The 24,270-nt window shown below is 47.6% G+C and overlaps 1 protein-coding gene across 1 annotated transcript in view; it reads left to right on the forward strand.

Annotated features, from left to right (window-relative positions):
* Nucleotides 1–223: 223 nt before the first annotated feature.
* Nucleotides 224–24,270, forward strand: part of LOC138827295 (calpain-2 catalytic subunit) — a 52,610-nt gene continuing 28,563 nt past the window's right edge. The window contains exons 1-2 of the mRNA XM_070022799.1: nucleotides 224–475; nucleotides 4,929–4,998. Of these exons, the coding sequence (XP_069878900.1) occupies nucleotides 239–475; nucleotides 4,929–4,998 (307 nt within the window). The 5' untranslated portion in view covers nucleotides 224–238. The remainder of the gene's footprint in view (nucleotides 476–4,928; nucleotides 4,999–24,270) is intronic.

Consider the following 24,270-nt stretch of genomic DNA (forward strand, 5'->3'; position numbering starts at 1 on the left):
GGGGCCGGCTGGCGGCGTCCCGGGGGCCGGGCGCCGAGCAGGCCGGGAGCGGCCGAGGCAGCGGAGGTAGCGTAGCGGCGGCAGCGGAGGCCACACCCCGCGGCCCGGCGCTCCCCTCGGGGTGAATCACCGCCCGCCCGCACTCTGCCGCAGCGCCCCGGGCCCGGCCGCGCCCCAGCGCAGCGCCGCGCACCGGGTCTCCGCCGCCTCGCGTCTCCGCCCGCGCCCGGCCCGCACCATGGCCGGCATCGCAGCCAAGCTGGTGAAGGACCGCGAGGCGGCCGAGGGACTGGGGTCGCACGAGCGAGCCATCAAGTACCTCAACCAGGACTACGAGGCGCTGCGGAACGAGTGCCTGGAGGCCGGGGCGCTCTTCCAGGACCCCTCCTTCCCCGCCCTCCCGTCCTCCCTCGGCTTCAAGGAGTTGGGACCTTACTCGAGCAAAACTCGGGGCATCGAGTGGAAGCGCCCTACGGTAGGCGGCGGGGCGGCGGGTGCGGGGCGGGTGGGGTGCAGGCCCGAGGCGCGGGGCCGGGGTCGCCAGCCAGGACCATGCAGGCCCCAGGGCCCCCTCCAAGCTGGGTGACTCCCCCCACCCCCCCCCCCCGCATCCGCGCAACGCAGGTTCCCGGGGTGCAGCCTGCGGCCGGCCCGGAGGTCCCCTCCTCCACCCACTGCGCTTCACAAGGGACCCCAGGGGTTCACTGGGGCCCCACGCCCCTCCCATGTGCGGGCCAGGGCGGCTGCCTTCGGGCTTAGCCAAAACGTAGGCCGATTCGGGAGTCTGGGGTGGAAGTTTGGAAGAACTTTAGTCGGGGTGAGGGTGGGAGGTGACCAGATTCTTCTGGAAGGGGAGGGGGAGGCCACATCTCACTAGTGTGGGAGTCTAACTTGAATCCCTCTTTGCCAGGGACGGGAAGGTAAAGGGCTCCAGGGGCCCAGTGCTGTCTGAGAAAGGCTGGGCTGCAGCAGCCATCCTAGTTAGGTTTTCCCACTCGAGTTTCTTGTTCATCTTTGCAAAGGGCAACCAGCAAAAACCTCCCCTGATGTGTAGGCTGCTCTTCCAGCTGGTTCCCTCACTCCGCAGGCCCACCTAGGAACCCCAGCACTCCTCCGAAGCCTCAGGCTCCCCCCGCCCCCCATCCTCCCTGCCCTGGGACACCTTCTTTACCCGTCCACTAAGTCTTCAGGGAAGTGGAAACGTCCATAACTCACGCACTCTCTCCCCTCTGAGAAACTTCACCCTGCTTGTCCACAACACCCAGAGAAGTCTCCTGGGTAATCTCACTTCTAGATTTTTTGTTTAGGAGAGTAAGTCTTCTTGCCCGCTTTGGGTAGCCCTGAGCCTCCCAAAATGCAGCTGGTCAGAGCTGGACAAACACTGTATACTGGGAGGCTAAACACCTGGGTTTTCATCCTTGCGAATCTTCTATGTGTCCTTAGACCAATCACGTACCCCCTCTGTGGCTCATCTCTTCATTTAAGCTGTGGGGTCTGTTTTCTGACTTTTCTAGCTCGCCGGGCCCAGTTCTTTCCTGTTCAGGGCCTTTTCACCTGCCAGCCATGCACACTCAAATTCTTTGGGGCTTTGTCAGAAGGCTCCTCCCCTCCCCAAAAGAGCCTTTCCTGCCCATTCTCAGCAGCTGCCCCACCCCACCCCCACCCGGTGCTCTATCACTGCAGAGTTCACAGCATTCTTACCATGTAGAAACACAACTGCCTGTGTTTATTTGTCCTTCTGCGGAACTCCGGGGATCTTGGGTACATTATCTACCTATAGCTTAGCCCTGACAGGGACTCTCCAGAGCAGACATCGGTTCATTCATCAGTATTGAGTGCTTATTCTACATCAGGCCCTGTCCTACAGTGACTAGAAAGAATGAACTAATGAATTAAAATTGTAAGGAGCTTTGAATGAAATTCTGGTTGTGAAAAATGATATACAAGCAAGAGAAGGTGTATATTTGCATGACTCTCTGGAGTGTACCTAGTGAATTCACACACTCCTTCCCTTACACTTTCATTCAGTCAGTAAGCATTTATTGAACAACTACTATATTGTAGGTACACTATTATATTTGTCTTTTGTCTTTAGAGACCTTAGGGGAATAGGAGAGACAGAGTGTCCCCCATCTTACAGGTATAAATACCTGTGGGACTTGTGGGAGGAGAACTGGAGATCTAGAGCCAGTTGAGGGTCACTGCCTAAGGGCAGGAGGGCTGTGGCTTACACACCCAAAAAAAGAAGTGTGGTCATTACTCTACCCACTCAGTAGTTGAAGAAATTGAGGCTTGGGAAGGCCATTTGTCCAGAATGAAACAGGTATGCAGGGTGGAGTCAGAGCTAGGCATTAGCCTTTGTATGGTTAGATCCCTTACTTACTTTACCTGCTCAGAGTACTGAGCACCTGCTCAGTACTCTGGGAACAGACAAGGAGAATCAGCAGGTTTCCACTGGAGGTGGACATGAGCTGGTCAGAGTGACTGTAGCAGACCACTGCAGTAGAAAGTGGAGGGAGAAGCTAGATTGCTGCAGACTCCAGAACAAGAGAACAAGAAATGAAGAATGCGGGCTGGGAAGATGGCTCAGTGGTAGAGTGCTTGCCTTGCATGCCTGAGGCCCCTGTCCCAAAGACCTGCAGCCCTTGAATACACTTAACACTGTTAGAAAACTGAGCCATGACAGTAGTAAAGCAAAGAAAGAGCAGACAAACAATTCCAACAAACCAGATCAACCCCAATGGAGAGCTGAAATAGGATGCCATGGTGACTGGAGGAGAGCCAGGAGATGGGAGACAGGGGGATACAAGGCATGGCCTGATGGTGCCTGAGCTAGTTCAGACCTAAATAGGGTCAGGTCAGGGAGCAGGATCACAGGGGGCTTGAGAATTCATGACCCAAGACTGGCAGGTCCAGTAACCTTGTCCAAGTCCCCACCCCTGCCTCTAGGAATTCAGGCATGCCCATCACCTGGGAGGTGGGACTTCCCTGCCTCTGCCATGAAGACAAGATGGTACCAGTTAGACCCAATACGGTATCACTCACCATGTAGCCAAGATGATGTGGTTTAGATCCAGTATCATTATTTCATTGTCAACTTCATCTTCAGTAATAATAGTCAATGATTATGGGGTGTTTTGCAAGACACATTGGAAAGTTATCTCAGTTCACTTTCAGAACAATCTTCTGTGATAGGTATATTTGTTATCATCAAATCCATTTACAGATAAGGAAACTGAAAGATTCAAGAGCTTAAGTAACTTGTCCTGTATAATAAGCAGAGGGATGAGATTAACCCATACACTATCAGAATCCAAGGCACAAGTCCTTTTCTGCTGTTACGTTCATTATTATTTAGCTTTCTTCCCTTGCCCCTTCCTTCCCTGAGCCTTTGCACAGGATTCACTTTTCTGAATCCTCTCTAGACTCCAAAGTGTGAAGTTTGGCTTCTCTAGAGAGGCTGCCAATGACATGGGGCAGTTTCTAGAACATAATGGAAAAGCCCTTCTGGCATATGAGCCTGGTCCCTCAGGGTGCTCAGTATGATTCTCTGTGATAAAGAAGCTTCCAATACCAGCAGTTCTGTCTGCTGGATAAGAGCTTGGCTGGCAGGCTTCGTGCAAAGTTGGGTTTATTTTTCCTGGGCAGAGGAGCTTTCTCATTGTCCCTGCATTCCCCAGACACACTGAAGGGAGGTGTGAAAGGAAATGTGCCCTGCATGTAGGCGAGGTGTCAAGATGGGTCTCTGAGTCTGAGCCAGGATGACTTGAGGCTGAGCTAGGGTCACCTGGGAAAGATTTACACTTGACAGAGAGGGGTGCCAAGGGGTATGCAGTGAGGCTCACTCTAGCAGATGTGGCACTTCTACAAACCAACGCCACCTGAGCCAAGAGAAGCCCAGATTTGGGCCCTGACTTCTGTTGTGGTTTGGGGTGGAGCTTTTCACAACCAGACAGTGCCCTAGGAGAGGGCTGCTGGAGGGCAGGATTATTCAGACTAGCTGCAAGAAGGCTGCTGTGTAAGTTACCCCTGAGATTTTGATGCTAATCCATTAGAGGCAGCTCAGGTGTGGAGTGTTTGCTCTTGAGACCCACGAGTTCAAATCCCAGGGCTCCCTACGGCTGAGGCACTGTGCATCTTTGAGCACACCACTTTTCTTCTCTGAGATCTTCCTTTACCTGTGAGATGGGAATTTTACCCAGCTTGAGTTCCCAAGATGGCTACATGAGATAAAGCTCCAAGTGCCATGTCAGGTATAAAGCAGGTAACAGAATATGGGGATATTCCAAGTAGCATCCCTGTGAAAGAATTCTCAGGGGCAGATCCAGTCCCTGCCTTCAAACGTATGTGTTAGGATGATGAGAATACCCACAAGCGCCACCAGACTGTACCAAATTAAGTAACCAGTTGCAGTGCAAAGACCCTGGGGATAATACTTGAAGGAATGAAGGGGGATGGAATATGAAGGAGGACTTCATGGAAGAGGTGACTAGGACCTTCCAAATATCGCCCATTGTGGAAAACATGATGGAAAAAGGAGGAATTCCATGCAGACCAAAAAACTTGCATGCAGAAGAGTGAAAGAGGAGGGGTGTCATCATAGAGGGTAGAGGGGCTGTAGAGTGTAGAGGGTCTCAAGGCCTGATGGACCAAGGTCCTGGGAAACAGCATAGTGATGTAGGCTGTGGACTGTTGGAATGTGTGAGGTTCGAAGATATCTTGTCTCATCAGGGTAGGTCGCCGACCCTCAACCTCCTAACAGGATGTATTCAGCAAGGTCAGCAGGACCCCACTGTACAGGCTCTGACTCTGACTACAAAAGTTTCCCCAGAGGAAGGGGAAGGGGAGGAAGGGAAAAGCATTTGCAAAGCCCTCTGAGGCTTGCACTGCCTGGTAAGCTGACGGCACTCTGTGGGTCTTGTTCCCAGGAGATCTGCGCCGATCCCCAGTTTATTGTTGGAGGAGCTACCCGCACAGACATCTGCCAAGGAGCCCTGGGTAAGTGGTGGAACTGGGGCAAATCGTAGTGGGACATCCACACGCTTGTGGCCAGCAGGGGTGGGGGACACTGGGGTGGCTTCTTTCCAAGCTGTATGGTGATTTCTGTATGTATGGGGGCCTTTCTGGGGGCTTCAATATCTCAGCCCCATGCTCAGACATACAAATGGGGTCTTCTGCACTCCCTACTCTGGAAGAGACACTGAGGTTACAAAATTCTACCACTAAAGAAACCAAGGGGTTTCTGGACTTTGCCCCTTGGTCTCTGTACCTTTTTGAGGACCAGTATAACTAGTGATGGCAGGAAACTGGCTCTAGGCTGAGGGTGGACTAGAAACTCCCCTAAGCCAATGACAGTACTAAGCCTTCAGTCCTGTGAGATCAGGACATGATGGTGACTCAGTGTGAAGGAAGAGGAAACTCAGAAGCTAGTTGCTGGAGGAAGTAGAGGGGTTTGGTAGAATAGCTTGCTCTTCATGGTAGCACAGGAGACAATGCAGTGGTAAATATGCTGGAATGTTGGAGACTGTTCTGTCTGAACACGTTGTGATAGGCTTCTGGACATGTGTTTGTTCAAGACTGGACTCCTGAGATCCTCTAGCATTTCTGCCAGCTCTGGAGGCACTATAAAATCTCAGGAATGGGGTCTGGATCTATGATGTAAGATCCTCAGAGAATCTACCCTTAATTTTTTTTTCTTATCCATGATAAATGTGAGCCTGTAACTAATCAGAGCAGATGATTTACTCTGATAAGCCAAAAATCTGTTCCTTGTCATCAGCCTCAACCAGTCCCACTCAATGCAAGGTCTGAGTGAATCCTTAAGACACCTTAAGGTGTGGCCTCTGAGAAATGTCAGGTATGACCCAGGCCTGGAGGAATAAATGCAGGTTAATCTAATATTGACTCTGTGTGCAGATTCCTGAGATGCCGTAAGAGAGAGGACCAAGGGGCCTTGGGTCCATAAGTGCTACTCTATAGAAATCCATTGGTTAGAAAAAAATGAAATGATCAGGGCTGGAAGTCGATAGACTGACCATCCCCCGCTGGAAGTTGTCATACTGACCATCCCCGGGGCTTTGGAAAATCCAGAGACAAACACAGCAATAAATACCACTCCTAAGCTAAACATCTACTTCAAAAGTTTAACAGCATTGTAAGAACTAAACTTCAGGTAACAAGTACATGATTTTTAGTTCTATTTAAATTCTACCAGGTCATATGGGAGGGAACAGGCAAAGCTGAAAACCCTCAAAATATCTTCTGTATGCATAGAACTGAATAAACCAAGCTAAATGTAAACCTTTCAAAGCTGTCTCAGTAACTGACATAACTTCTCAGATTTTTTTTTGGGGGGGGGAAGGGTTATATTAGCCTTTCTTGTTTCTTGGCCTTTTATTTTAGAAGATCCTGGTTAGATTATAGGCAGTGAAATGTGGTTTACTGAACTCTCACCCTGATTATGGCATCTGGGTGCAGGGCAGCGAAGGGGTGGAGACATCACCAAGTCCCAACAGGCTCAAAAACAACGGAACAGGGGCTGTGGCAGCAATATGAGGCCCAACAATGACAGCATTTGGGGGGCTGGGGCCAAGTCATCATTGGAAACCTCAATCTCTCACAACTGTCAAGGGAAGGTATGTCAAGACCCTTATCAAGATGGCACTCAGCTATTACTTCTTGCTCCTGACTAGCTGATTCTTATTACTTGAGCAAGAAGCTTACAGTGTGCTGAAGGTATGATTCCAGAGGCCTGCCTTGCAAGCTTGAAGCTTGTATTCAGCACCACCGGTACAGCTTTGACTTCGTTGTGTTATCTCATGCATTCAACCCAAGTATGAAGTAAATATTTTCATCCCGACCATGCAGATAAGAGACTCAAGCACAAAGCAGGGAGATTATATGCAAAGCTGAACCCTAGTAACTGCTGGAGGAACAAGCCCTGATCTGATTTTAAAGCCTGTGTTCATACCCTGGTCCCATGTTGCCTCTGAATCACCGGGATGCTGAGCTGAGCAAAGATGTTTTGTTTTCTCTATGTGGGCTTTCTACTGTGCAAAGCACTCAGTTGGTGTACTGAGCTTAGCTGGATGACACTCTTAAAAGCTGGTATATCTCCCAGAGCTCTATTGCCTTTACTATGCTGCCCAGAAGTGGTTCCCCACTAACCCCTACCCTCTTTCCCAGAAGGCTCAGTTTCTAGGCCTCCCACATGATTCCAGCCATGTTTGCAGAGCTTTCTTGACAATGAGCCACCTGCAGTACACAACACAATTATGCCAGGAATGGAGTCAGCAAAGAAAAACAAGCCCTTCTGGAAAAAAGGCTGGAAATGCAGGCTAAGCCTCAGCCAGGCTGGACCTGCAGCCAGATGTGGCTCTGTAATTGTTAGTAGTGACTGACTGTACCCCCAGGGATGAATCTGAAGTGGCCAACTCTGTCACAGCTGTTGAAGCAGCACAGCCCGTGTTCTCTGGGCCCTTTAGAGGTGGCCCACCCCAACTCACCCTCAAGAACATCCACTGGGTACCCCTCCTGGCAATCTCCCTCCATCCTCATCAGAGAGACTAGGGGACCAGGTTAAAGGGGAAAACACTCAAAAGAGTGGAGTTTCAATATTTGTACTTGGCACTGCTGATGAGCTAGTAGAATTTTGGACAGGTTACTTGACCTTACTGAGGCCCAGTTTACTCTTCTGTAAAATTGCAATACATAAAGCCCTTAACTTACCTTGGTTTGATGTACAACTTTTCAACTTTACAATAGTATGCAAGGCAAGCAAAAATAAATAAATAAACACCATACTTTGAATTTTGATCTTTTCCCTTGCTAAGACTATGCAGTCTGATAGCCTCACAAATGTTGGGCAGCTACAGTGAGACACAGCTCCCAATCAAGTCCATCACCATGACGAGAAACAACTGAAACACCATTCTACAGGGTACTGTGCTGAACACCATAAAGAACATGAGATAATGCAACACTCTTATACAATAGGCTGTGTGTTCTGGGCTGTTACCCAACTGTATGCAAATATAAGTGTAGGCTTTACGTGTATGTTTATGGCAGGGTAGACTAAGCTGGGGTCTCTGGTAGGCTGGGTGCATCTTTGACTTTGGGTATGTTCAACTTACAATGTCTTCATTATGATGTGACCCCATAGAAAGTCAAGAAGCATTTATGATGGTAACAATTCCCTTCCTAGGGCTGGAGAAAAGTGAGATTATATAGTAGTAGTCAGGATGCTGTGGAATCCTGAATGAGTTGAAGTCCATTTGTATGAAAGTCCTGTCACCAAGTTACAGAAGAAAGAGAATGAGGAGGAAAAGAAAGTAAGTTGGGTAGGAAACCAGATCCTTGTCCTTTGAGAAGCTCTAAGGGTAAGGGTGTTAAAATGGGGAGGGGTGCCCTGAGCCTGTGCCCGACTAGCACACAGGAAGTACAACTCAGAAGATGGAATTTGCAGGTCTTTAAAGATAATACATGTAGTTTAAAAAGAAAATGATGATGAGAAGAAAATAGGCCTTAGCAGGTTTGGTAGAGAAAGTGAGTCTATTCATTTTTCTCTTCAAAAAAAAAAAAAAGAGATTGCTTTACTCCAGCCTCAGCCTCACCCCCAGCAGAGGCCCTTCCCAGAGTCAGAGTAGTTGCCAGAGTCAGTATTGCCTCTGCTTCCAGTGGAGTCTGTTACCAATGCTCTGCTCAGCCTTCCTCCCTTGGGGCTGCTGTCAGCACTCACAGAACTTCCCTGCTACTCTCCATCAGCTCGAGAAGCAGGCCAGGGGTGAACTGCTAACCAGAGGGCCCTGTGCTGGCCTGCTGACCCCAGGCTATCCCATCCACTCTTGGCTCTCAGACAGCAGGGTTCCAGCTTCAAGCAGCGCCTAAGGGAAAAGCTGCCCCTGGCTATAGAGTTAAGGTGGTGGGAACTTCCTCCAGAGCTCCTCTGCTCCCACAGGTACCTGGCGAATGGCAGGGGTACTACAAGGTCCCTACTTGCTACCTGCCAACTTGAGGGACAGGATGGGACTTTTCACTTATCTGTGCACTCCCTCAGCTTTACCACCAGTTTCCTGTGGCCATGAGCCATGCCACACCCTGTATGGCTCAGTGGTCTCATCTCTGAGATGAGAGGGTAGGGTCAGATTTTCCTACAGCCCACACTTCCGACATTCTCTCTGACTCAAAAATCTGTTCCCTTCCTCTACAACTCCTTAAAATTCCTTCAACCTTCAACTCTACTCATACTTCTGAGTAATGCCTTTGTGCCATTGCTTAGCATCAGTGCCCAGCAATATCAGCCACAGGTCTTTAGCAAGGGGTTAGAAATGAAGAATTGCTGCGTGCTGATGACTCATGCCTATAATCTTAACTAAGGATCAGAGTATTAAAGTCAGCCCTGGCTGGAAAGTCCAAGAGACTCATCTCTACGATTAACTACCAAAAAAGCTGGAAGTAGAGCTGTGGCTCAAGTGGTAGAGTGCTAGCTTTGAGCACAAAAACTCAGGGACAGTGCCCAGGCCCTGAGTTCAAACTCCAGGAAAAAAAAAACAATAGAAAGAGAGGGAGGGAGGGAGGGAAGGAAGGAAAGAGAAAGAGAGAAAGAAAGAAAAAGAAGGAAAGAAGGAAAGGAAGGAAAGAAGGAAGGAAGAAAGAAAGAAAGAAAGAAAGAAAGAAAGAAAGAAAGAAAGAAAGAAAGAAAGAAAGAAAAAGACAGAAAGAAAGAAAGAAAGTTTAATATTAGCACAAATTTTGATACCACATGGGGATGGGGATGGGGATGGGGAAGGGGGTAATGGAATGGGCAGGAAAGGAATTTTCTAGTCAGCAGACTCCAGAGTGAGAGTCAGGAATCGGTTCCAGCAAACTGGTCTCCCTCTCCATCCCCTTTTAGGGCCTTCCCTTCTGCATGTCTGGAGGGGGGCTGGAAGCCATGGGCAGGGGCAAGTTTGGATTTTTTGTCACTGGGTGCTCAAGACCTCCCTAGTAATAAGGAGGGGTCATGAATAAAACAGGGTTCTTTACCCTCTCCACTCTGTTCCTGATGGAAATGATAAGGGACTGTGCATGTGTGGGGAACCTCCGTTTGGCTTTGGGTATCCTTTTCTTGGCTGCTAGCCAGGCTGTGAAATGAGTAATGCAGAGAAAGCCCTGGGTGACTCATCAGTCACAGTGACAGGCCTAACACAGGGCTGGGTGTGTAGTTCCTGTGGAAAGCCACACCCAGCCCTCCAGTGGGGCCCTAGGAGCCTCCGACTTCCTCTCATCCTTCTAAGGCTGAGACCCACAGCTTTCTGAATGTGGGCCCTTCCTCCCCATAGAGCTGTGTCTCTTCCAGGTGTCAGGTCTGCTGGAGCCTTTAAATGCATTGTTTCAAGGTGGGCACCTGTGGCTCATGCTTATAATCCTACCTGTCCAGAAGGCTGAGATCTGAGGATTGCTGTTCATAGTCAGCTGAGGTAAGAAAGTTCCATGAGCACTTATCTCCAGTTAACTAGCAAAAATCTGGAAGTAGAGATAGCACTCAATTGGTAGAGAACCAGCCTTGAGTGAAAAAACCTAAGCACTCAGCACTCAGACCTTGAGTTCAAGGTATAGTACTAGCACAAAAAGAAGGACGAAGAGGAAGAAATAGAGCTGGGAAGAGCCTTCAGTGGCTTGGTCTCTTAGCATTTATCTATCTGTCCAGGGAAATCAAAAACAGAGCACACAGGACTTAGACATGGGACAGACAAGACTGGAACTAGAGCAGGACTTCTCCACTGTGGCCTTCTTCATACTTGGGACCTATAACCCTTCATTGTGGGGGTTGACATGTGCATTGTAGGAAGTTTGACAACATCCTTGGCCTCTGTCCACTAGATGCAAGTTGCACTCTCTTATTCCAGTGTAGTGATGATAACTGTCTCTGGGCATTGACAAATGTCCCCAGTGGACAGAGGATAGGAATGTCCTCAGATGCAACTACTGGTAGAGTGGAAATGAAGGGACAGCTAGGGATCTGTTATGTACCTTGGAGGTCCCTGAGCACCAGGGCACAGAATGCCATATTGGGAGCCTGGAGTGCTGGGGTTGCCAGGGAAGATGAACACATCCTGGGAGATGGGAAGAGTAGTAGCAGTCAGGTGTAAGTGCAGAAGACAAAAATCTGCCTACCAGCCAGCACGGCTACAACCTAGCCCAGACACGTTGTTATGAGTATATATCTGCAGGAAAGAATCTAGACAGCATGCAGAGAAGAACAGCATTGCTGGGATATTTGAGCTCACAGGGGAGAAGCACCAAGCTTCCACTCATCATGGAAGGAGCCTTAGCAAAAGAGGAGATAGGCAAGGATACTCCCTGCTTTTTGGTAGACCCTTGCTTTTTCTGCAAGTCTGTGGTCTCCAGCTTCCTGGCCCAGGCTTCTTTCCAAACCACACATCAAGAAAGTATGGAGCACATCCCAGGTCCAGGGTGCCCTGTGGCCTGCAGAACGGCTGGGTGTCCTGGGTAGTCTGACATTGGCATGTCTTTGGGATGTTGGATCCACTTTTTTTTCCCAGTACCTTCAGATGGGGGAGACTGGGTGAGCAAGTGCAATTTACCTTCCCTAGCAGGCACTGAGTTTCAGACTCTGAGGTACTGAGTTCAGGAAGGTCCCTGCATCGCTACAACCTGTACCTACTTATCATGAGATGGCTCACCCCAGAATGAATAGTTTGAAATGACAGCCATTTGATGGTTCTCTCTTATGGTTCTGAAGGATGACTACATGGAGCTAGTTGACTCTCAGGGTCCCTCAGGTCAGACAAGGCTGGGGTGGAGCCCCTTACCCACCTGTCTGGTGTGGGGACTGGAGATTGTAGTAGTTGGGACTTCAGAGCTCCCTCTCTCTCTCTCTCTCTCTCTCTCTCTCTCTCTCTCTCTCTCTCTCTCTCTCTCTCTTTTCTCCCTCCCTCTTCCCCCCCCCCCCCAGTCCTGGAGCTTGAACTCAGGACCTGGGTACTATCCCTAAACCTCTTTGTGCTCAAGGCTAACATTCTACCACTTGAGCCACAATACTACTTCCGGCTTTTTCTAAGTAGTTGGTTGGAGATAAGAGTCTCACGGACTTTTCTGCCGAGCTGGCTTTGAACCACAATCTTCAGATCTCAGCCTCTTGCGTAGCTGGGGTTGCAGGAATGAGCCACTGTCACCCAGCATCTTTTTCTGTTAAATTAACACAGAGTTTGAAATAAAGCTGAACACTTTACACCCTGGCACATGTCTCGAGAGAGTCTGGGAAGTAACATCTTCACAAAGAATCACTTCTGCTTTCTCCCATTCATAGTTTATCCAGATTCAAGGGGAGAGGACCTTCCTACATGTTGTTGAAGAGAAGGGTCTAAAAGAATATGTGAGGCCAGTACACTGTTGCTGCCATTTTAGAAGATACTACAGTTCTCCTCTTTGAATGGTGGCTTTCTTCCTTTACCAGGGGAGACCCAAGGCTGCTGAGACACTAGCCATTCATGGTTTTGAGAGATGTTTTGGGGGTCTTCTCCATATGTAGAGTAGTGGGGGACTCTGTGGTGGGGCTGACTGCCAGATCCTGGACTCCATTCATCCATTTCTGAGCTACCCAAGAGCCCTGAATACAGAGGCCTCTGTGCTTCCAGTCAGGGAGCCTTATCAAGTGTCTGCCTTAGGAAGAGCCCTGGGCTGGGGCCGAGGCCCATGAAATATGAAAACACAGTCCTTTCTCTACACAGAACTCTTGCCTCAGCCTCTCCTCCCCACATCCAACCAGACCATTCTGTGGTAAATTCTCCATTTATCACCCCAGCCTCCTTTTCCTCCTATTACCCCAATCCAATGACCTGTAGGACAAGCTTTAATTTTCAGTTGGATTCCTACTCTGGTGTGTGCCCATCTCTAATTCTCTTTGGACATTGCTTCCTCAGAGAGCCAATGGAAGTTGTGCAAGTAAACTACTAAATGAATTAAGTATGCTGTGATCATGCTCTGATCGAGGCCAGCTGGGATGTAGTGGTCCTTGCCATAAAGGAAGCAAACATTATGAACTTAAGAGGGGTCCCCCAAAGGATGAGTTCCCAAGGACGATTGAGGCTAGCCAGATGGAGAGAAGGTATAAAGTGTCTCCACTGAGGGAGCAGAATAGACACTTGGCTAGCAGTGAGTGCATGTGTACGCTTTACTGTGCCTGGAGGGTCTGGTGTCAAAGAAAAAAACAGAAGGAACTTGAGCTTGTTTCCTCAGGGGCCAGACACCAGTGGCACATGTAAGTCATCCTAGCTATTTAGGAGGCTGAGAGCTGAAAATTGTGCTATGAAGCCAGCCAGGGCAGGAAAGTCTATGAGATTCTTATATGCAATTAGCTAGAAAAAAAGCTGGAAGTGGAACTGTGGCTCAAGTAGTAGAGCTCCAGCCTTGAATGAAAAAGCAAAGGGACAGTGCCCTGGCCCTGAGTTCAACACCACCTGTCTGTCCTGGATTGTGCCCCATCCCCACACCCTGAGTGTTTCCACCTTGACCATCTTTCTCCCCTGAAAGTGCTCCCTCCCACTCATCTCACCCAGTCCCACCTCCTTTTCTAAGCCAACCCCTCACCTCTGTGCCAGTCTTCCTTGATCAGACGAATGCTCACTGCCATCCACCCTGTTTCCTTGTCTGTCTCCACTGCCCATCAGTGCTGGCTGTTTTTAGGCCTTGTGTGAACCTGCCACAGAAGAATGAATGAACAGCCCAGAAGCTTGAGGCTGGATTAGAGGAGGAAGGGATACCTGACTGCATTAGGAGAACAGAGGTTGCAGGGATTGGACCTGGGATGAGAGAAATAACAGAGAGGTGCAGAAGCAGAAGGTCTCCTGCGAGTGGCCTAGCTGACACCGGCCTTGGTGTCCCAAGATGAAGAAGCTCCCTAGCCTGCTAGAAGTGTATGGTTGGTGGTGTCTTCTGTGCCCAAGCACTGAGTTACTGGGGCTGTAACTCACTCCTCTCCACATCTGGGTGGGGCTGAAGCAGTTGGTGGCCAGTCACTCTCCCAGCCCTTACAGAACTTCCATCCTTCTGGGACTGTCAACAGGCCATGGCCTGTTGTCACACTAGAGAGTGTGACAAGCCAGGGCTGGGACCTTTGTCAGAAGTTCAGCACATCTTGCATTCCCTGGGGGGAGCAACGGGGGGGGGGGTGCTGCCCAAGTCTGCTTCGCTTTCCTGTTTATGAAGGAAAGATGGTGATTATTGAAAGACGAGAAAAACACACAACAAATATTATGTCTCCCCTTGGAAAGCCCTCCAGCAGCTGAAAACATGAGTAACCCAGCCACAGGCCGCTCCCTGCAGAGGTCCAGGTGGCTGTGGCCTGTGCCCAGAGCTGACCCTCAGGATTGCAGAAATGGGAAGCGTGGCTCTGGAAATTCACTGACATGGCCCTGAATGAATTTGCCTTTAGAAGAGGGCCTTAGAGCTTAAAGAAGTTATTCATAAGAACTGTCTGAGGGCTCCAGCTCCTCAGGGGGAGGATCTAGACATAGTCTGTGCTGCCAGGGTCCTGTGGGCATAGAAGACAGGCTGTGTATACCCGGTGCCCATGGCCGGGCCCTGGGAGAGCCCGCCCAGCTGCAGACAGCCAGACCAGTCTTTCCATCCAGGTAGCCTGAGAGAGTGGTAAGGGTGAGTCCACCATGCCTAGCAGCTAAAACTCCTGCTTCTGCCAAATAAATTGTGAAGGCTGAAGAAGTTTAGATTTGGAGGGCCCCTGGAGCCCATGTGCAACACTCTAAGTGATCTCAGGGGGCACTCCAGGGTGAGCCAGAGGGGGTATTTCTAAACAATTGTTGGACAAATGGATAAGTGAAGACTTATGCTGGTCTATCTCGGACAAGAAATCCACCCTGTGTAGTAAATCCAGACAACCCACAGCCAGGGCCTACAGGGGGGTGATGACCAAACTCAAGATTCCAGAGGAGGGAGGGAAAAAGAGGAGGGGTGGTTGCTAAAGGCCCCTCTTACCTAGTGGCCCCTCTTACCTAGTGATCCAGGAGGAGACAAAGCAGAGAAGGGATTACCAAGGGCCCAACAGTTCTCAGGCCAAGGTTTCAGCACCTCGAGGGATATGAAGGGGGATCTCAAGCTTCTGGGTTGGAGATTTGGTTGGGTGGAGGGAGGGGTGAGATCCTTCTCCCCCTCCCCCAGTGATCACTTGGCTTTAAGCAGATACATTTGTAGCCTGAATCTTATCAGAGCTCAGTTTTTACCTTTATTTCTTCATTTGGACATTTTCCCAACACATCATTGTTAGAGGCTAAGGAAATGCTAGAAATGTTAGAGGATAATGAAATGCACACTCAGCAGATCCAAAGGTGGCCAAAGTTTACACATTAAAAGAACTCTAATCAGTTAGGTTCATAGGATCAGGGCCAAATCTAGGAGTTCAAAAGACAATCGGGTATTCCCAACAGCTCTGGTCAGGCTTCCTAGGTGCAAGTCCAAGGTCTTTCCACTTGAGGAAAGGCTTGAGGGTCACCTGAAGGTCCAAGCTTGGCAATGGATGACTATGGAGCTAATTATCCTGTGCCTAGCAAAGGCACAGCTCACAAAGGTACAGGGAGCTGGCACATCAGCCCACTTTCTTGGGTTATTCTTCACCCAGACTGTCCAAGGTTTTCAGCCTATGGAGTCAGCCTGCCCATCTGGTTTTATGGCCTCTTGCTAGCACAGTGCAACAGAGAGGTGCCTGGGACAATGTAGATAGGGCAGGGACTCCGGGGAGGAAGGTACACAGGAAGGGAGATCCCAAGGGGCTGGGCCAAGGAACAGAGCCAGCCACAGTGGAGTGAGAGGGCAGCCAAGAGCCTCTTAGTGCCTCAGGAACCTCAAGAGGGTGGAGTTGGGGCAGATACCTCCTGACACCCTCAGGCGAACAGGTGTGTGGGAAAGCGCCAGATAGAATGCAAAGCAAGAGCTAGAACCAGCAAGGTCAGATCTTTGAGAGACCAGACATGAACTCAGCCTTAGCGGGCTCTTTCCAGATATCCTGGAGGTAGACCCCCAGTGGAGAAAGGCAGAAACTCTCAGCACCAACCAACCCAAGCAAAATATCAAAGGGCAAGTCTAGTTTTGAGACCCTTGACCACTTCCCCTGGATGTTTCCTTCCAAGTCAGCCTACGGACTTCTAGAAACTTGCCTTTCCCATCTCCAGTCCTCCTCCTGTCCCCAACTTGTTTTCAGACATTTTTGCATGAGAGCTTTGAAAGCCAAAGCTTGCTTTGCCGGGGATGTTTGCAGCCTATAACTGGAATCTCTACATAGGAGAGACAGGATTAGGAAGCAGGACTGGACAAAGCCGATGTCTGTGGTGGAAGCAGGCAGGAGGGCCCTGAAGTCTCATCTAGCGGCAGTCTCTGTACTAGGAGGCATGGGATTGGTGAAGCAGCAAGTGGGCCTCTTCCAGAGAGCTAACGAGATTGGAAGTTATTCCCCCTCCTTAGGCTGCACAGATGGAGTATCTTCTAGAAAAGAAGCTGTCTGTATAGAGTCCATTATCTAGACCTTCACTGGGTGGTCAGAAACCTCTGGGCTAAGAGTGGACATATCCAGCATATCAGCTAAAGGACATGTTACTGGCACTTAGGTCCCACCTCCAGGGACCCACAGTGTGTGTCCAGCAGGTGATAAATGCCTGCCATGACTCTACTTTGACCTTTGTCCGTGCACATGTCCAGAGCACTGGACAGATAGAGGCCAGTGTCCAGCTCCCAGGACAGAAAGACAGACAACAGATGGTGAGTCACAGCTATACAATAGCCAAGCTAGAATTTGCTATTTACCTGCACCTTGCCTCGTTCCCAGGGAACATAGGCTTAATTAAACCACACAAGGAAAACAACGCAGCCTGTAAAGGAAAGCAGCCAGTCCTAAAGAAAAGGAAAATTTCCAAATCGAGAGAGACTGAAGATCGAGGTCGTATAAGAAGCACTGAGTCTGTGGCAGTAGTTACCGCTACCTCCACCCCCACTGCTTCTCCAGGAAGCATTTTAGCTTCTTAGAGAACTTGCCAAGCTGAGTTTATAGCACAGCTGTAAATGTACCCCTCAGTAAGTAATATGGCTTGTCCCATGGGCTTCATGGGACATTGGCCACAAAAGTCATCAGTAAGAGAGTTCAGGGTCAAAGAAGTCTGAGATATCTGCATTTTATGCCCCCTCTTCTTCCCCCTGGGAAAATAAACATGTGAATTCCTTGAACAAAATCCTTGTGCCTAACCTGGTCAGTTTCACCTTTCCCAAACTTATCTAACTGTAAAACTTTCCCCTCCCCTAAGGAATATGTGTTCAGTTCTTGAGAAATTTTAGAGAACACACTGGGTCATCCCAATTCATTTGGTTGTTCCTTCAATGTAGATCAATTATTATGGTCTACATTTTCAAATGCCTGATTGAAGCTGGACATTAGCTGATTACTTCAGTCTACCGAGGGCTGGGATTACAGGTGTGTCCTACCATGCCTGGTCCCTTATTTATTTATTTATTTTTAATCTGGACTTCATATTTCATTTTTCTTATAAACTTGGTAATCTATTGGTATTTCTACCATGATCACATGTTTTACAGACTAAGAGGAAAAGGCATTTTTATGATAATGAGTCTTTGTAGGCAGGAAAATAGGTGAATTTTAAAGTAGGGTAGATGATTGTCTAAACCCTTGCAGGTAGACAGCCTGGGAGCTGTTAATAAAGGTCAACCACTGACCAGGGTTAGCCAACCAGTCAGAAGAGTCTAGAACACTGTTGGAAAGGAGCAGATTGTGCCTATAAGCTTCAGGAACCAAAGAAGGAAGCATAACTGAGCTCCTCCCACAAGAAGGTGTAGATCTGTGAGCTGGGGACAGGTGTCAGGATCCTAGAACCAAGAATACATCCTATACAACGCCATCTTGAGTTGCTATGCCCTGATGTCTAGGCGTAGAGAAGGAGGCGGAAAGACATGTCCTAGTCTGTCCTCCTTTGCTCTGGTCTCTAGGACTGCCATTGGCTAAACTCTACTAGCAGTCAGGACCCTTAGAACCCAGTGAGGTCCACTAAGAGAGCTTTTCAGCAGAAAGCTGGGTGGAGGGTATAGAGCAGCCGTAAAAGGGCAAACAGAAGGTATCAACTGAGCAATCAATTCCAACTGGCCAATATCCAGAACTCCGGCCTCTGAGGCCATTGTTTCAGAGATAAATGCAGTAATCAGAGGTTTTCCATGGTTTTATGAGAGGATCATGTAAGAAATATAGATACATATGTCTCTTTCTACAATGTCAGAATTTAGTAACAGTGAATTCACCTGTACAATTAATATTCATCAATAAAATTTTTAACAAATTCAAAATTACTTCAATGATGTTGGCTTAATTCTCCAAATACTACTGATTTTACTTGATAGCCAAAGCCACTGTTCCATACAATAGAGAATACCTTTGGAGCACAAATGGTCAACCAAACATAGCATAACCATTGGTGCTCACAGTTTCTTTTATTCCAATCCTAATAACTAATACTAAACTCTTAGCTCACACAAATACACTTCACATGATATATACATTACAGAATGGCTAAGAAAGAATAATGTAAAGGAATGTTAAGGATCAGCAAAAGCAGAGAACTGCTACAGATAAAAAAAAATAAGAAAAGCAAACAGTTACTGCTGATGGTTAGATAAGATATTAACATCAGGAGCCAGTCACACAGATGTTGTGACCCTGAGGTATCAAGGAGCAGAGCTGATTCAAAGTGCAGAGCTAGTTCCAAGCTTACTGGGTCTAAATGAGCCACATTTTAGTGGGCCACAATTCAAGTAAATCATGTCAAGAAGGAAGAATGTACTGGGCTGGAGCCCTGTGGTATGATGGGTGGGTGCCACTGAAGCCCAGTCAGGAGGTTACATTATGTTCAAATAAACTCCTGGGCCTAGTTTTTCTGTTACAGTTTTTTTAATAGACCAATGGGTCCATATGTTCCTGATTTAATTTGATAAAGTCAAAGATGATAATCGTTTATTTCCAAAAGGAAATTATTTATCATGGTTTATACTGGACAGAGGATAATTGGTACTTACAAGAACAAGAGGTAGAGTTACTCTGCCTTCAGCATTTGCACTCAAAATGAAACAAAAGGCTATGGAGAGTGTGTGTGTGTGTGTGTGTGTGTGTGTGTGTGTGTGTGTGTGTGCATACGCGCGCGTGTGTGCTGGTTTTGGGGCTTGAACTCAGGGCTTAGGCACTGTCCCTGAGCTGCTTTTCTCAACCCTAGTGCTCTACCACTTGAGCCACAGCTTCATTTCTGGCTTTTTGATGGTTAGTTGGAGAGAAGAGTCCCACGGACTTTCCTGCCCCTGCTGGCTTTGAACTTCAATACTCAGATCTCAGCCTCCTGAGTAGCTAGGATTATAGGTATGAGTCATAATCTGCGAAACTGCTGTTCTATAAAAGCAGACCACTCAAGGCAAGGCACTGCCTCAGTGCCTCGGATAACTTTGAAGCAGAGTACAGCCTGATCTTCACACAGGTAACCAAATATAACCAAACACAAACAAACATTGTACCTGTATGACCACTGGAAAACTCACCGGGAGAGGAAGGCAGGACTTTGGGTTGTGCTTAGAGCCACTCCCCTGTCCTTCCTGCCAGTTTCTTCCCATATAATTGGAGAATAAAGCCAATATAGATGTACAGAAGGGAGATAGCATTTGCTAAAGTCCAGAGTGCCTTGCCGATTCATAACATTAAAAATATACAGATCTTTCTTTTTCAAGCCCCAGTCATATGACAACATTCCACCAAGTCTCAGTCACCAAAAACGCCCTCTAGTGTTTTCTTGCTAAAGCCAGTCAGCACCACAAACTGTCATTTTGGAGTTGTTCTGGTTGACAGGCCCCTCCCAAACTAGTGGCTGGTTTTAGTCAGACCTGATTGCCACTGCCCCAAACAGGCTCCACTAGGACTTCAACTATGGCAACTGCCCTGTGGTATTGTCCAGAAGATAAATGATTCTATACATTTATTCTAGGAAAGGTAGATTCTGACCTTGGTGGGGAAATCAAGGAGTTGGCGGGGAAGGGTGGGACTGAAAAAGGCTACTACCGAGAGGTTGTCCAACAGATGTTGTGGGAAGAAACTCACTTGTAGAGATAGACATCTACTTGAAGCAAGGACTGTGCACATTCCCAGACATAATTGGATAAAGGACAGAAGTTCTACCATAGCATCATTGCAATCAGGTAAATTGATAATCAGCCTGTTTACAAAGCCAACCATGTAGGTTATACATTAAAAGCTACTAATGTACAAGCAGAAGTAATGGTCACTAGCAAGCTAGGGTCTTGGGGGCAAGCCACTTGACTTCTTAAACCTCTGTGCTCACCTATGAAATAGGATGATAGCCTGAACTGTTTCATGATATTGAAAAGAGCTAAAATTTTGAGTGTATGAAACATTTAGCATGGGGCCTGGACTGCAACAAGCCTTTGTAAATGTGAACTGTTTTAACTACCATGTCCGTGTTACCAGAAAACTTATAAAGAAATCAAGTTTGAAATAGGGTTTCAAATACTCCCATCTTAGTGGAAATCAAGATGTGTGTGTGTGTGTGTGTGTGTGTGTGTGTGTGTGTGTGTGTGTGTGTGTGTGTGTGTGTGTGTGTGTGTGTGTGTGTGTGTGTGTGTGTGTGTGTGTGTGTGTGTGCGCGCCTGTAGTTGTAGTGAGGCTTGAACTCAGGGCCTCCTGCTCTTGCTTAGTTTTTTCACTCAAGGCTTATGCTCTACCACTTAAACTATACCTTACTTCCAGCTTTCTGCTGGTTAATCGGAGATAAGGTCTCTTGGATTTGTCTGCCCAGGCTGCCTTTGAATCTTGATCTCAAATCTTAGTCTCCTAAGTAGCTAGGATTACAGGTGTGAGCTACTAGTGCCTATCTAAATGCTTTTCTTATAGCCTTTCTGAGTGCCTCATTCAGTTCCAGAATTTGGAAAATGGATAGGAATCTTTTTAAGTCTTTAACTATAAAATGCACATAACTTGAGCCAGACATGAGGGTGTACATCTGTAATCCTAGCACTAGGGAGTTTGAGGTCACCCTGGGCTATATAGTGAGATTCTATCATCTCAATAAAACAAAGCAAAAATGCATATAACTTGTTTTCTCTTGTCTTTACTATGGTCTTAGTGTCATTGTCTTCACTGTGCAGTGACACACCTGCCTGTTGTCTTGGTGACTTGCATTGCATTGAGTTGTTGCTGTGTTTTAATACTTCTTATGCTAACAGGTACTTGGTTATTAAAGGTGCCTGTAATCCAAGGCCTGTAATCCAAGCTATTCAAGAGGCTAAGATCTGAGTACCTTGGATTGAAGCCAGCTGGGGCAGAAAAGTCCCCATGAGATGTTTATCTCCACTTAACCACTCAAAAAGTAGTGCTGTGCCTCAAGTGGTAGAGTGCTAGCCTTGAACACAAAGAGGCTCAAAGGACAGAGCCCAGGCCCTGAGTTCAAGACCCACAACTGACAGAAAAAAAAGGATAAAATATAGGACATAAGGGAGTTACTAGTGAGTTCTTCTTTCATTTCAATTTTGAATTTCCCTACCAGGTGTCTCATTAATCATTATCAAGTTATAATGCTTAAATGAAACTAAGGACTTAGATTCAGAAGATTTGTTGTCAGATCTATAAATTATTTTCTCTATAGATTTCTTGGGCTTCAATTTCTTCATCCTGAAAAGGTGATAATAACAATGATCATCTCTTACAGACTTAGTGAAGGTCAAGTGAAATGTTCTTTGTCATATAAATGTCAGCAGCTTATTAGTTTTGTTTTGTTTTGTTTTTTGGTCAGTCATGGGGCTTGAACTCTGGGCCTGGGTGCTGTCCTTGCGCTCTTCAGCTCAGGGCAAGCGCTCTACTGCTTGAGACACAGCACCACTTCCGGTTTTCTAGTGGTTTATTGGAGATAAGAGTCTCACGGAGTTTCCTGCCCAGGCTGGCTTTGAACGGTGATCCTCAGATCTCAGCCTCCTGAATAGCTAGGATTACAGGCATGAGCCACCAGCACCCGGCTCGGCTTATTAGTTTTTTAAGTCCTGCTGGTAGAAAGAAGGTAAGGTAGAAGCCGAGAGATCCAGGCCCTGCCCCTTCCAAGGTATGTGACCTCAATGTGGTAACTTAGTCTAGAGGAGAGCATTTGAGAATTGTTTGTCCTTTCAGAGGAAGCAAATTAGCAAGGCATGAAGAAAGCGGGCCAGATGAGACCTGCCTTCTCTGCAAGGTAGGCAGGAGATGCACTTCAGAGACAAAGGGAGGAAAGCAGGAAGCCATGAAGCAGGACCACTGACTTCTGGGATATAGAAAGGACACCCAGGACTGGTGGTGAGCTGTAACTGGAGATAGATGCCTAGATCTAAGCTGAACATTGACGTACAAAAAGAAAAAATATAGAGCCACAACTAAAGCCAATGCTCATGCATTCAGTCAGAGTCACTGTCCCCTGAATAGCAGCATGATTGGCAGTGACCTCCAGGATTACCACAGCAATGGACAGGTCCCACAGATCATGTGCTTGTGTGCTGCTGTATACATGGCTGATATAAAAGCATGGATTTGGGGAACCAAGGGACCAAACAGGATCGGATAGATGTGGGCAGGATGCTCCAGGATTTGATGAGAGTTGGTATAGGAATGGAGGGAGAAACGGCCTCAAGACTCCTGTCACCAGAATCCCTATATTGAAATCACTGTAACCCAAAGGCTATGGGGTGGACAGACCCAAATCTAAGCAGTTTGTAGGATTCCAAGAAAATTTCAAAGAAAATATGTATCAGTGAAAATGAAGACTCACAGGCATTGCCAGATTCCCCAAAGAACTCACGTCATAAAAAATAAAGACCCAATGTGGATGAGGAATGCATTGCACAATAGGCTCGTGTGATCCCAGGAACAACTGATGCAGGGTGAACTGGGTCTCAGGATGGACGGCAGGATACAGTTGGAGGTGGAGGGGGCTGCTGCTCAGGAAAGGCAGGAAGGTTGTCTTTTTGATTATGAGGTCCATTAGAGGCATCATGTGGAAGTTAGATTTCTATATCCTTCAGACAGATTTCCATTCCTACCAATCAGAGACTGCAGCTTCCTCCCAAAACCAAAGCTAAACATGGCCACTGCTGAATTTCCCCTGTAATACTATGTCTTCAACATGTCAGAGGGCTTCTAGTTTGGTTTATCTAATGGTGTAACTAACCCAAGACATTACTTCTGTGATCTATGGCCAGTAAAATCCTACCTGTTAAGCTCCACCAGTAGCTGTTGGAGTGTTAGCAATGTCTACAAGTTCTCTAAACCTTGGTACGTTCAGCTTTCACATGGAGATAGTAATGGCACTGTGCTCACAGCGCTGTGGTGGGCAATACATGAAATAATGATCTAGAAGCCCCTTAGATAGATCAGTAGTGGGAACACAGGAAGTGCCCAGTCAGTTATGGCTTATATCTCTGTGTAGCCCTGCATAATGGGTAAAGAAACAAAGTTATCAGTTCATGTAACTGAGAAGTCCAAGGCAGATCTGGAGCTTCAGGTACAGCTTGATTCAGGGTCACAAGTGGTATTTCCAGGACTTGGTTTCTCTCTCTCCATCTCTCAGCAACCCTTCTCAGACAGACACCTCCAAAGAAGCAAGATCAGTTTAGCTCAACAGATTATGCATCTTTTATAGACTCCGTGCAGAAGAGGGCACCCACCCAATCTCCAAGAAGTCCCAGTTAAACTCATAGCACCTTATCAGCATAGATTACCCCATAAGTTACTGGAACAGGGGCAGAGTCAGACTGAGACTGCAGGGCCAGCCTCAGTGTTAGTAGGAGGGCAGTTTCAGGAGCAAAAGAATTGCACTTCCTGTGATTACCTACTGACTAATTAGGGAGAACTCAACTCCACCCACCACAGCTTCAAATAGCATATCCATACATCGAAGGGCTGTGTGCAGTCGCATCTGTATATAAACAGGATCATCTATTTTAGGAACTAGAGGACTCGGTGACCCTCAATATTTATTTCATCTTTTTTCCTTTCTCTTTCTTCTATTTTTTTCCTTTCTTCTTTCTCTTCCTGTGCCATTACGAGGACTTGAACTCAGGACCTGGGCACTGTCCCTGAGCTTGTTTTGCTCAAGACTAACACTCCACCACTTGAGCCACAGCTCCCTTTCCTCTTCTAGCATCCTTCACACTGACTTGTGGTTATTCCCTCTATAGTGCCCATACTCC

This window comes from Dipodomys merriami, unplaced genomic scaffold (assembly GCF_024711535.1).
Source record: "Dipodomys merriami isolate MVZ:Mamm:240054 unplaced genomic scaffold, mDipMer1.0.p SCAF_153, whole genome shotgun sequence".
NCBI lineage: Eukaryota > Metazoa > Chordata > Mammalia > Rodentia > Heteromyidae > Dipodomys > Dipodomys merriami.